Genomic DNA, 12,705 nt, shown 5'->3' on the forward strand with positions numbered 1-12,705 from the left:
CAGGAAAGTAGAACTAGCCCATTTTACAGAGAAAGAAACTGAGGTTCAGAGAAACCATACAGCTCACCAACAGTAACATCAGACTAAGAACTCCACTTTACTTCCCTTGTCCCCGCTCCTCATCTCTGACTCTGGGGATGAGAACCCACAGGAGACTACAGAGACCCACAGGGACCCCTGCTAAGGCCACATTGTGTTGTTCTTAACCATGATGTACAGCCACGGAAAATGAATAATCAATGCAGCCTGCATTGAAAACAGTAGGTGCTCAATAACTGCACATGTCCCTGTAGTGATTGCCCTGAAGGTGTAATTCCAGGCCATTCTCCAAGCCCATTCCCACCTGGCATGCAGAGACTTCTCCCCAGCACCAGTTCCCATGACTGTCTACCCCATGAGTGTCTCCAAGAGGCCTCCTCCACCACAGCTTCCCTGCTAAGAGACACAGTTGACAAGGTTCAAATTGCCAGCCTTTCTTCCTTATAAGGATATCATGCTGGACCATGGGGAAGTGGCCTCACATAGTACATAATTGAATGTGACACCTGCGACCAGACCCTCAGAGGGCTATAAGCCCCTCCCAGAAGCCAGGAGCCTTCACAGGTGACATCTCCTCACCCCTACCCCAAGCAAAACCTTGGGACACAGTAGAGCCCAGAAGCAGCCAGCTCTCAGCCTTGTGGGGCTCCCTGTGCTGCTCTGCTGGGGTTGGCAGCATGCTGCCCAGGTAGCCCGATGGGACTCTCACACTTCACTGGGAAAATGAACAAGGTTTTAAAGCCAGGAAAGAAGGAAACAGAAAACAGGGAAGGCAGGAAGGGAAAGAGGAGGGAAGGAGGGATGATTTTCTCTCTCTCTCTCTCTCTCTCTCTCTCACACACACACACACTCACACACACACTCATACACACTCACACACACACTCACACACACACTCATACACACTCACACATACAGTCACACACACACACTCTCACATACTCACTCTCACACACACATACATACACACATACTCTCACACATACATACTCATACACACACATACTCATACACACACCTACTCACACATACACTCTCATACACACTCACACACATTCACACTCTCACACACATACACACTCACACACACATACACACCACACACACACACATACACACCTCACACACACTCACACACACTCATACACTCACACACCACACACATACACACACACACACACACACACACACAACGCGCGTGTGTTTTAACAGGACCACTGCTCTGTAGGAGGCCTGGGTCCTCTACTGTCTATTGGGCCCCTGGAGCTATTCAGCGGCCTCTGTAGCAGCCCTGGCCCAGAGGCAACAGATCTAAATGCAAACAAAAGCTTTCACTCTACTGTGCTGTATGACTTTGGGCAAGACACTGTTCCTCTCTGAAGTCTGTGTACGCTGCCATGAGAGAACAAAGCACCTACTTCATGGGTCTTCAGCAGGTGACACATTAATGCTCACGTCATAAGCCCTTCCACCTGAGTTCTAGCTTTGCCTGTGCTGTGGGACCTGACTGCTCAGGCCAGATGTCTTCCACACCATTCCATGTCTCCCTCCCTCTTCCCCTTCCCCCTCCCTCTCCTTGGGACTGCAACCCATAAACCCTGGCCATCCTTTGCCCGGGTCTGTAGCTGGTTGTTTAGGAAACAGAAGCCATTTGGGGAAGCCTCAGGAGGCTGGAGCACAGGGCCTGGTGAGGGGAGGGCAGGAGATATTTTGGGGTTCTCTTAGCCTATGTGGGCAGCCACCTCGCCTCAGGCCAGGCTGATCTGGCCTCAAGGCCCACGGCATCTGAAGGGGCTTCTGAGTCATCGAAAGTCAAGGGAGCTGGGCTGGGAGTGGGAATGTAATCTTGAAGGAATCAGAGCCACGAGACAAAGAGGAAGTGGGAAGTCTTTAGCTGTCCCCAGGGCCACTTGGCTCACAGTCCCACGGTGAGTTAGTGTCCCTGTGCTCTTTAGCAAAAGGGTGAGAAGGTGGCTGCAGTTCTGGCTGACTACGCTAAAGTGGCTAAAACCTTACAGGCAGGCTGTGGAGATAGATGTCTCCCACTGCACAGAGAATTCTGTGGAAGGGGAAGGACCTGAACCCTAGCCCTAAATCCATGCGGTGGGGGTGGGGGAACCAGCTGTGGTGGCAGGCACTATGGACCTAACCCTGGGGAGGTGGAAATAGGGGTGGGGTGGGGGTTCCTGGAGCTTGCTGGATGGCTAGCCTGGCTGAAGGGCATCTCAGGGTTCAGTGAGCCTCTACAGGCACTCAGATTAGTGCAATCATAAACACACGAATGTGGTCACACACACACACACACACACACACATAAACACACACACACACACCCCTTACCAGAGAACCTAACAGAAACAGAATGGGAACCATAGAAGTTTCTAGCAATGACATTAAAACTGAAAAACATTTTGTTAATGTTTGTGTGTGTATGTATGTGTGTGTGCGTGCATGTGTGTGTATGTGTGTGCATGTGTATGTGTGTGTGTGTGCATGCATGTGTGTGAATGTGTATGTGTGCGTGTGTGTGTGTGTGTGTGTGTGTGTATAAGTCAGAGGACAATCTTAAGAGTGAGTGCTTGGGGCTAGCAAGATGGCTTAGCAGGTAAGAGCACTGACTATTCTTCTAAAGGTCCTGAGTTCAAATCCCAGCAACCACATTGTGGCTCACAACCACCTGTGCTGAGATCTGACGCCCTCTCTCTGCTGTGCATCTGAAGTCAGCTACCGTGTACTTATATATAATAGTAAATAAATAAATGGTTTTTTTTGTTGTTTTTTTTTTTTTTAAAAAGAGTGAGTTCTTTCTTTCCACCACGTGGGTCCTAGGGATTGAACCCAGGGTCAGCAAGCTGGGCAGCAAGCACCTTTACTCATTAGGCCATCTTGCCTGTCCTGAAATCTAGTTTAATAAAATATTTGTCCCACTGAATGTATCCCAGATATGACCTGCTTAATGCGTAAGAAGTACACAAAAGCATAACAGGATAATTTGTATTGATTGCTGTGTCACGGCAAGTGCCCGAGGGGAGTCGCTCATGTCGTGGCCCAGATAATGGGTGGACAAATGGTGATCACCTCCACCACTTGAGTCCTCAGTGCTGTGGGCAGTGCAGCTTGGGGCAGCCAGAGCCCTGTGATCACTGGAGTGGACACAGATCTTCCAGCTCAGGCTATGGGGCCTTAAGGTCATATTCCTTCACAGGCCAGGAAGGCGGCTCAGTAGAAAGCAGAGCCACAGTAGGACCGTAAGGACAGGTGGGGCCTGGGGTGAGAGAGCTGCTCGTGGTCTGACTTCCACACGAGCTACTCAGCTGCTAATTGTTGCTACTATTTGATTTGTTTCTATCGGTAGCCCAGGCTATCCTGTCATGTGCAACTCCCGATTGTCCTGCTTCAGTGTTCCAAGTCATAGAACGACCAGTGTGCACCACCACACCCAGCTTGGCGGTTTTGTTTCTCAAGAGAGAACACCAGATTCTTAGGTGGCAGTCCTGATATTGCAGCTTAGTGTCAATTGCCTAACTGGAAGCTAAGGGAGGGAGAAGCAATTCTTGGTGATGGGGCTGTGGGGCAGCTCTGACAGGAAGAGCCATGTGCTGTGACTGTGGGGTTGTTCCTTCCAGATGCCCCCCCCTTCCCCATCCCATGCCCGGGAGTGACCTGGAAAGACCACACAGAAGGCTCTGAGTTTCTGTTGGTGGGACATATGGGGTTGTATTGCCAACTTGGCCAAGCCATGGTACCAGTGATGGGTCAACATCATGTTTCTGTAAGGAAGTTGTTTGTTTGTTTGTTTTTTAAACTAGATTAACATTTAGGCCAATGAGTTTGGAGTAAAGAAGATGGGCCTGAGACTACTGGGTGGGCCTGGTCTAATCAGGGAAAGAAAGGCCTGGATTGCCAGGCAGTGGTGGCACACGCCTTTAATCCTAGCATTTGGGAGGCAGAGGCAGGCGGATTTCAAGGCCAGCCTGGTCTACAGAGTTAGTTCCAGGACATCCAGGGCTACACAGAGAAACCTTGTCTCAAATAAATAAATAAATAAATACAGGCTTGGATAGAAGGGAATGACGCGGTCTGCAGCAGGTGGCATCTTCCGATCTCATCTGCTCTTATTTCTGCATTCCCAGCTTGCTAGTCCCCCACTCCTCATCCCATCGCGTGTGGGACTCACCAAGTCTTCACAGATGTGAGCCTATCCCCCCCCCCAAACACGTCTTTTTTCCGTTTTCCCATCGGTGAGATGCAGCCCCCACACCACCTGAGACTTCGCCATCCACTGTTTCACCACAGGCCAAAGCCATTAAAGAAACCAGAACTGACTGTCTCAGCAGCTGCTCTGAACACAATGGCTTATCAAGGTCCAGGCTGGGACCTGGGAAGCCACCTGAAGAGGGACCCCAGAGAGTCAGTGACTACTGGGAACACTCCAGCCCCAGGCAAGTTCTGTGACCCTACTATCATGTTTAGCCAGCCCCAAGCAACACCACAGGGCCTTTGCTCATCTTCTTGGAGGTCCTGGGGTGTTCAGATGCTGGGGCCTCCACAGAGCTCTGCCCACAGGCAGCTGTGTGAGCCAACAAATCTGTCCCAAGACCGCAGTGGTTTGGTTATTGGGCATCTTCAGATAACAAACAAGGCTGGGATTGGCTTGTTTGTCCTTTCTGACCTTTGGCACTCCTGGTAGGCCCCAGAGGAGCCCTAGAGTGTTCCTTGTGACTCAGTCTTGCCAGCTCCCGCACCATGGTGGTGAGTGCTTCTGTCAGTGTCTCCTCTTGCCTCAGGTCTCTCTTGCTGAGAATACACAGGCAGTTAAGGGATCAGTGACAGTCCTGGGAGGGGTGAGGATAGCGGCCACCAGCTAGAAGGGACAGAAGCTGGCCATTCAAAACCCCATTGACAGCTCAGAACCATTGTTCCACGCCGTCCGTCCTCCTCTGGACTCCCCACCACCCCCATATTCTCATTTCCACAGAACTATGAGTGTCCAGCCACTGTGCTCAACCTCAACCCAATGCCTCCTCAGAGAAGCCCACCCAAAGCCCACGGCCTGAGTCAGCTTGTCATGTGGCCATTTAAATGATGACTGTCATTGGACATCTATCTGTCCCACCGCCTGTTCCCTCTGCCACATTTGAACCCGCACATCATGGGTTAAGTGCCTGCTGAATAAACCAAGGGGAGGTGTAAAGAATGTATGAAGGTCATGTTCAAACCTTCAGTCAGTACATGGGTCAAGTATTTACTGGCGGTGGGTGTGCTGGAGCCTGGTCCAGACGGCTGAGTTACATCAGGGAGCCAGAGAATGGCTTTTGTTGTTTCTTCTACACAGGGGTGGGGTGGGACAAACACCACAGCATCCTGAGAGCCCAGGAAGTGTGTACAGGGGAGACAGTGCAGGACGGGAAGTTGGAGGTCAGATTTGCAGAAGTCCTGACCAGGAATCTGGGGTTTCATTCTGAAAGACCAAGAGTCATCATAGCCAGTATTGACCAACATTCTTTATTTGAGCGCATTTTTGATCAGCAGTATCAGAAATCATGAATCCTGTGGTCCCAAGGCCGTGGTCTTCTCTGTGCATGCCTGTCCTTGTCCCCTGAGGGATAAGGACATCCAGCCCCAGGGGTTGCTGAAGCTGATTCAGTCTTACTTTGTCACCTCCAGCTCAGGGCCCCCTCCACCCCAGCTCTGGGAAAACACTGACTCACTTGTGCCATTATCAGAAAGTGTCCATCCCTGGGAAGTCCGCCCTCTGGAGGAAGTGATGGCTCCACCCCCAGGTGTCAGCAGAGTTCCAAGACGCCCACTGTCCCCACACTGCGTTGTTCCCAGTGCCAGAGGCTTTTAACTGAAATAAGGACAGCAACTGCGGGCTTCTCAGCTTCAGCCCCTGGTGAAAGGCTGTTCTGGGAAGGGAGGGGGTGGTGATGGGGGAGGAGGAGTTAGGAGGAGGGGTTGGGGAGGGTGTCTCCATCTGCACAATGTTACATTGTCACACTGTTACAATGTTACAGCATACTTCTGGCCTAAGAAACTTTGCCATTTTTTTTTCCTGAGGTCTTCACTGACCTTCAGATTTTTCTCTCACCCCTTGAAGACCGTGGCCTTTGCAAATAAGACGTATTGATCACGTGGGGTGAGAGGAGGGAGGACAAACCCAGTTGTCCGGTAAAAACAGCTTCACAGCCACAGAGTCCTTCCCAAAGGCCCAGCAGGGCTGACCTAGAGCTAGGGCCTAAGAGAATCAGATGAAAAAGAGAGAACCCCAAGCATCTTGGGTGGATGTGTGAACTGGGGTTTCTCAAACCCCCATGGTGTGCTGCTTGGGAGGCAGGGGAAGCAGCAGAGAGACTCTAGGAAAACCTGTGTCCTCCCTCCGCCTCAGGCAATGGCAGCCAACCTCCAGTTGCCCAGATCTTCTACAAGGGAGATGGTTCAACAGAGAGGGCAGAATCCAGCCTGCTGTGAACAGCTGTAACATCTGGCCCGGAGCTTTGCAGTCACAAAGCCCCTCCCAGCTCTGGAGTGGTGATGACTCCAGAGACCTAAAGCCAATGGCAGCCCTGAGCATCATATACCCCGGACCCCAGGTGTGCAAAACAAGCGCCTTTCCAGCTTTGCTCCTCGTGGCTCAAGTGGACTTTCCTGCACCCTGGTTACAGACCAGCTTGGTGAGAAAAGCCTGTTCTGCAGGCCACAGGCAGTGGGTGCAGGCAATAGCTGGCTTCAAAATGCATGAGAAAGAAAGAGAAGGTGCTGCAGACAGTGAGCCTGTGGCCTCCGGGAACCACTGGAGGTCATCCTTGCTTGCTGCCTCCTATCGGATTACAGGAAAGAATTGCTTGATCAGCTTGTAGGATCCTAGCAGCAAGTGACAGCAGCAGCCCTGTGGGGAAGGCCCAGCCGAAAAAGAAGTCCCCAGCAGGGCTCAGAGGGTTTGAACCGTGTTGTTGGTCAAGGCTGGTGGCAGGGCGGTGACGTTGGCATCGTGGGTGTTGGCCCAGTCTGGGAAGGTGCCCAGCTGGAAGATGGTCTGTGCCCAGGTGTTCATGGCCAGGCTGAGCAGCAAGACACCCATCAGGTTCATTAGGAGGCCCGTCCGCACCTGCAGTGGAGACCGAGCGAGCTGAGCAGTGATAGGCCCGCAGGGCAGATGGAAGATGCTGGCTCAGCCCACAGCTGGCAACGCACAGCTGGCCATACTAGAGCCAGCCACAAGTGTAGGCCACAGATGCTTCCCAGGACCCCGGCTGGGCCCCAGGCCAGATGACACTGCATCCCCCTTCCCATTAAGGGTCTTAGGTGTCAGGCACCTGGTTACAGAGTGGTCATGGGTTATGCCAATTAACCACAAGGCCACCTCAACAAAGTTATCCATTTCCCCTCAAGACAGAGAAAGGCAAGCCTTGTCCTATAGTCTTAGTTGATCATTAGGCCCCTCCCAAACACTCAGCACACACATGTAGACACAGGTACACATGCATGTTCATATGTGTACACAGACATCAGTGTGTACAAGAACACACACACTGGAGGTCCAGTGAAGGAAAGTCTTTTCTTTCTGAGACAGGGACTTGTAGCCTAGCCTGGCCTCAAACTCACCATTGTAGCCGAGGTTGGCCTTAAATTCCTGATCTCCTTGCCTCTACCTTCCAAGGAAGCACAGCAAACCTGCCTATCTGATGTTTCTACCAACATACTGTAAAAGATTTAAGACTTTCTCTGTTCTGTTACTATGAAACCCCATGAAGTTGTTAGCACACTAAAACATGGTGGTATTTGTAGCTCCTGGAATCTGTGTTTCTGGGCCACGTTCACTTATACTTGGCTCCAGAATAAACCCCTCTTCTCCTTACTGAGGTGACAACTGTTTTTGCTTTTGACAGCTGCAAGTTCAAGGCCAGCCAGGGTCACACAAATGAGACATCTCGATTGCTCTGCCCCTGCTTTCTGAAAGCTCAGACCCTGCATCTCATAACCCCATTCCTGTCTGAACCCACCCAGTCCTAGCAGCCCCTGAGCCTGTGTACCTGGTGATGTGGAGTGAAGCCATTTCCCTACTTCAGACATTTGCATGAGCTAGGCTCTCTGCCTGGCAGCCCCACTCCCTCCATCCCCACCCCCTCCTCGCCACCCTCACTCCCCCCAACCCCCCTACTCCCTCCACCCCCATGGCCATGACTCCTTGCAAGGCTGGTGAGTCATTTTCATGGAGGTCGGTCTGGCCCACTCCATCATTCTGTTTCGATTCCCGGCATCTTGTATCATCTTTTTTTCATTTAGCAATTCTGAAATGTACACTATTTTTAATGCGTGAGGAGTGGTCTTCCAGCTTGACTCTAGCCACAGACAGTACCTACCCTCCCAGGAGGCAGACGGCTGTGTCTCCTGCAGTGCTGCCCCCCAGTAGCCGAACCACAGATTACACTGGGCAAACCTGACTAAGCAAAGAGGCCAGGAGGCAGTGCTTTCCCTTGCTTCTTCCCTCACTCTCGCTGTCCCTCTTGCGGACTTATATTTGCCTCGGTAGACTGTCCTCAGCTGTGTGAGCCAAGGATGCATGAGGTAGTGGTGGATAGGGACAGAGGAAGAGGTCGGAGAGAAAAAGGAGGTAGAGAAAGAAGAGGCAGAAGAGGAGGAGGAAGAGGAGAAAGAGGAAGAGAGGGAAGAAAAGGCAAAGAAGAAACTGGAACATAAAGCAGTGGTTCTCAACCTGTGGGTCGTGACCCCTTTCACAGGAGTTGCCTACGACCTCTAGAAAGTATAGGTACTTTACATTACAATTCATGACAGTTAACAAAATTACAGTTATGAAGTAGTAATGAGAATAAACTTATGATTGGGGGGGTCACCACAGCATGAGGAACTGTCTTAAAGTCTTGAAGCATTAGGGAGGCTGAGAACAACTGGTATAGAGGAAGAGGAAAATAGAGGAAGAGGAGGAGGGGAGAAGGGGGAGGAGGAGGAAGGAAGGAGAGGAGAGGTAGAGAGAAAAGAGAGGAGGAAGAGGAGGAGGAAGAGGAGGAGGAGGAGGAGAAGGAGGAGGAGGAAGAGGAGGAAGGAAGGAGAGGAGAGGTAGAGAGAAAGGAGAGGAGGAAGAGGAGGAGGAAGATGATGATAACTCTCAGTGGGGAGGTTCACATGGGGCATGGGACAGACTGGCAATGCCGTCACCCACCCCTCCTCTTGCCAGGCCACTGCAGGGAAGGCCCACACTTACCATGTCTTTGACCAGCAAGTGTCCAGTGGAGAAGGCAATAGAGTTGGGAGGCGTAGAGACCGGCAGCATAAAGGCATAGGAGCAGCCGACCGTGCCTGGGATCATCAGGTACAAGGGGTGCACTCGCAGTCGGATGGCCTGGACGGAAGGAGTCCCAGTGAGACATTGAGACCATTGGAAAGAGTGTCAACGATATAGAGCTTGTCACAGTGCCAGAGAACTGTAGAGGCACGTGAGAAGAGGGACAGAGACAGAAATGTAGACAGACCCACAACACACATGTCGTGCAGTTTTAGGGAGATGGAAGAATTTAAGGTCAATGATGACAGCGCCATATTGCCCTTTACCAGAGAACAGGCAAAGAAACTCATTTAGAACCCCCCTTCCCATATAAGAGCTTGTGGTCCCAGCTCTTCTAGAGTAACTGATCCGGAGGCCTGAGTGAGAACCAAGATACTGCATCTCTCTTATGTTCCCAGGAGCCCAGGCTGGAGCTGGTCTGGGGCCATAGGCCGAGAACAAAGGCTCACACAACCAGGCTTGGCTCTGCCCTCATCTATGGCATCTTAGAAGCTGCCACGTGGCACCTTTCATCAGGGCCTGGCTGGAGCTGAGAGAGAAGGTGGGTGTCCCCTTGGCAAGCCTTGTCCTTGGATGGAGAGTCCAGTGTGACTTGATCTTGGATGCCGCCTACCCTCCAGGCTGACTGCATCTCTGAAATTCCCTCAGAGGGAATTTCTGCAACCGGAAGTGCAGGCATTTTCTCGATAGGCTCTATCATCATGCCCAGTCTGCAACTATTTTGATTTTGATGAGAAGCCACATTTAAATGGCTTTTACTGGTATCTTTTCTAGGAACCGCCAGTTACAAGACTCGTGGGCTTTGAGCCCCCTCCCCTCCTCCATAGCACTTCAGAGCACCCCTATCTCCACCTGTGGCCAGGTGCCCTAGACTTCGGAACAGGGTCTGATTAATGCGATCCCTCTCAGCAGGGGCCTGAGGACTTCAGGGTGCCCATCCTGAGGGCAGTTTGCTTGCAGTCAGCACAGTTTCCAGGGTTCATGTCCTCCCACCTAGGAACGCCACACTGAGCCTTGTCTTGATGTCAGCAGCCTGTGCACACAAGGTGAGGACCAGCTGCTGCTGCTAGCCTTCTAGAAATGTCTGCCTGTCTGTTACAGCGGAGCTTAAACACTCTAACCACGTACGGCTTTCTGGACATGTCTATCGGACTATTAGGACAGTGCTTAAGCACTACCCATTTACAGTGGAATCTGTTTCAGGGGTTGAGAAAAAGAACACAAGTAAGTCTGTGGCTGATATAGTGTCAACTCAATTAAAAAGAGATACATAATAAACAAAGAGATATGAAGATAAAGTCAAGTCCCCTCCAAAGGTGGCAACACTGTTTCATTTTTACCAGTTCTGGGTTCTGTGAGGGATGTCTTATGGCTTGTTTTTCTTCAGTCTAAAAACTATAAAATGAAATCCCTAGTTTCCTAACACCTACCCATCCACCCTACTATTTTTTTTTTGAGGCAGCGTCTCTCTCTCTCTCTCTCTCTCTCTCTCTCTCTCTCTTCTAATAATTATTTATTTTATGTATGTGAGTACACTGTAGCTGTCTTCAGACACAGCAGAAGAAGGCATCAGATCCCATTACAGATGGTTGTGAACCACCATGTGGTTGCTGGGAATTGAATTCAAGACCTCTGGAAGTGCTCGACCTCCGAGCCATCTCTCCAGCTCCTGAGGCAGCGCTTTCCTATGTAGCCCCTAGCTATCCTAGATATGCTCACTATGTAGACCAGGCTGGCCTTGAACTCACAGAGATCTGCTTGCTTCTGCCTTTCTGAGTGCTGGGATTAAAGGTATGTGCCATGAGATCAAGCTGCCATTTGAGCCCTAGAATGAAATCTAGGCAGCGTGTGCCCTTAGCTAGTCCTAGCCAGATCTCTGCCACCTCACTTTCTCTTGCTTTGTTTTCTTCCTGCCTAGCTTCCTCAGGATTTGTTTTTCTGAATCCATCATAGATTGCAGAGCTGTCTTACACCTTTCTGTGTCCCAGAAATGGCAGGGGTGAAGTAGGAACTTGTATGTGGAAGGTTTGCTTTGCTGGATCTTGCTTGCCTAGCATATAGGGTAAATCACCCTGAACCGCCCCTAATCCCAGCCCATCTGAGCCTGGCTGGTGCCTTTTATAGTGGGTGTGTGTGTGTGGGGGGGGGGGGTCTCAACAGGCTGAGATGTGTTCTCCCAGGAGACTCTTGGCAATGTCTGGTGACATCTTAGATTGCCACCGTTACAGAGTGCTGCTGGCCTCTAGTGGGTGGAAAATGAAGAGTACTCTGACACCCTACAATTTGCAGGGGAACCCTCCTTGCAGAAAAATTTGGACTAAAACAGGAGGCAACAGGACTGTGGCTGTACGTTCTCCTGTGCTGGTCTAGCGACTCAAAAGTTTCCATGGAACCCAAATTCTTTCTCTTCCTCAGAAACACAGGATGTCCTCAGGGTTAATTCTCCTGCAAAGGAAGTATTCCTCCCACTTCTTAAGTATTCCTTTAAGAGAGAAGCCCTTGCCATTTGTGAACTAGCTCTGTGGTTAAAATTCTCTGTGCATTCTGGAAGCAAGCAGGGTAGCTGGAGCCCCAGGGAAGCTCCGGGCACAGCAGGAGTTGGGAGTTAGGTGACAGAGATCCTCACCAGCTCTGCCAGGACAGGCAGGAAGATGATGATGGTGGCCGTGTTGCTGGCAAACTCCGTGAAGAAGGCGATGACGATGGTGATGAGCAGCACTGCCAGCAGTGGGGGGACATGCTCCAGGGGGTGCAACTGCCCACCGATCCATGCCGACAGCCCCGACTCCTGTGGGCAGACATACCTTTGGCCTCAGTCCACCTAGTACCGCCCTTCACAGGCAGCCACTAGTGCATGCTCTACAAGCCCAGGTGACGACCACATGATCTATTTGATTAGAAAGCAGAGTCTCTGTTTCCATTTGGGTCCAGCACCCAAAGTTCTATCTTGAGTGGGAGAGGGAACGAGACAGGCTCTTCTGGCTAAGTCTTATTCCTCCAATGATGGTGACCACTTATATCTTCCATAAAGAATGAGGTATTGTTACTACATGATGACACATTAATATATATAGAATATATTATATCCCATATACTGTCTATAATATAAAACATATGTAATGGTTAGTTTAAGTCATCAACTTGACACATTTTAGAACCACCTGGGAAGAGAGTCTCACTAGGGATTGTCTAGGTTGGACTGACCTGTGGGCAAGTATATAAGGTATTGTCTTAAGTGTGTCAATTGATGTGGGAAGGCACAGCCCACTATGGGCAAAGCCATTCCGTGGACTTGGGTCCTGGACTATATAAGAGTAAGGAGCACAGGCATGCACTCACTGTTTCTGTCTGACTATGGGCAG

At 50.8% G+C, this 12,705-nt stretch overlaps 1 protein-coding gene across 2 annotated transcripts in view; it reads right to left on the reverse strand.

Moving 5' to 3' along the window:
• Nucleotides 1–5,523: 5,523 nt before the first annotated feature.
• The window catches only part of Slc13a3 (solute carrier family 13 member 3), a 69,809-nt gene continuing 62,627 nt past the window's right edge, over nucleotides 5,524–12,705 (reverse strand). The window contains exons 11-13 of one of the 2 annotated variants that reach the window (XM_031372768.1): nucleotides 11,970–12,147; nucleotides 9,263–9,400; nucleotides 5,524–7,147 (exon numbers count right to left, since the gene is read on the reverse strand). In XM_031372768.1, coding sequence (XP_031228628.1) covers nucleotides 6,840–7,147; nucleotides 9,263–9,400; nucleotides 11,970–12,147 — 624 coding nt within the window. In that variant the 3' untranslated portion in view covers nucleotides 5,524–6,839. The remainder of the gene's footprint in view (nucleotides 7,148–9,262; nucleotides 9,401–11,969; nucleotides 12,148–12,705) is intronic. The other variant, XM_031372769.1, reaches the window with a different exon arrangement.

This window comes from Mastomys coucha, unplaced genomic scaffold, assembly GCF_008632895.1.
Source record: "Mastomys coucha isolate ucsf_1 unplaced genomic scaffold, UCSF_Mcou_1 pScaffold15, whole genome shotgun sequence".
Taxonomy (NCBI): domain Eukaryota; kingdom Metazoa; phylum Chordata; class Mammalia; order Rodentia; family Muridae; genus Mastomys; species Mastomys coucha.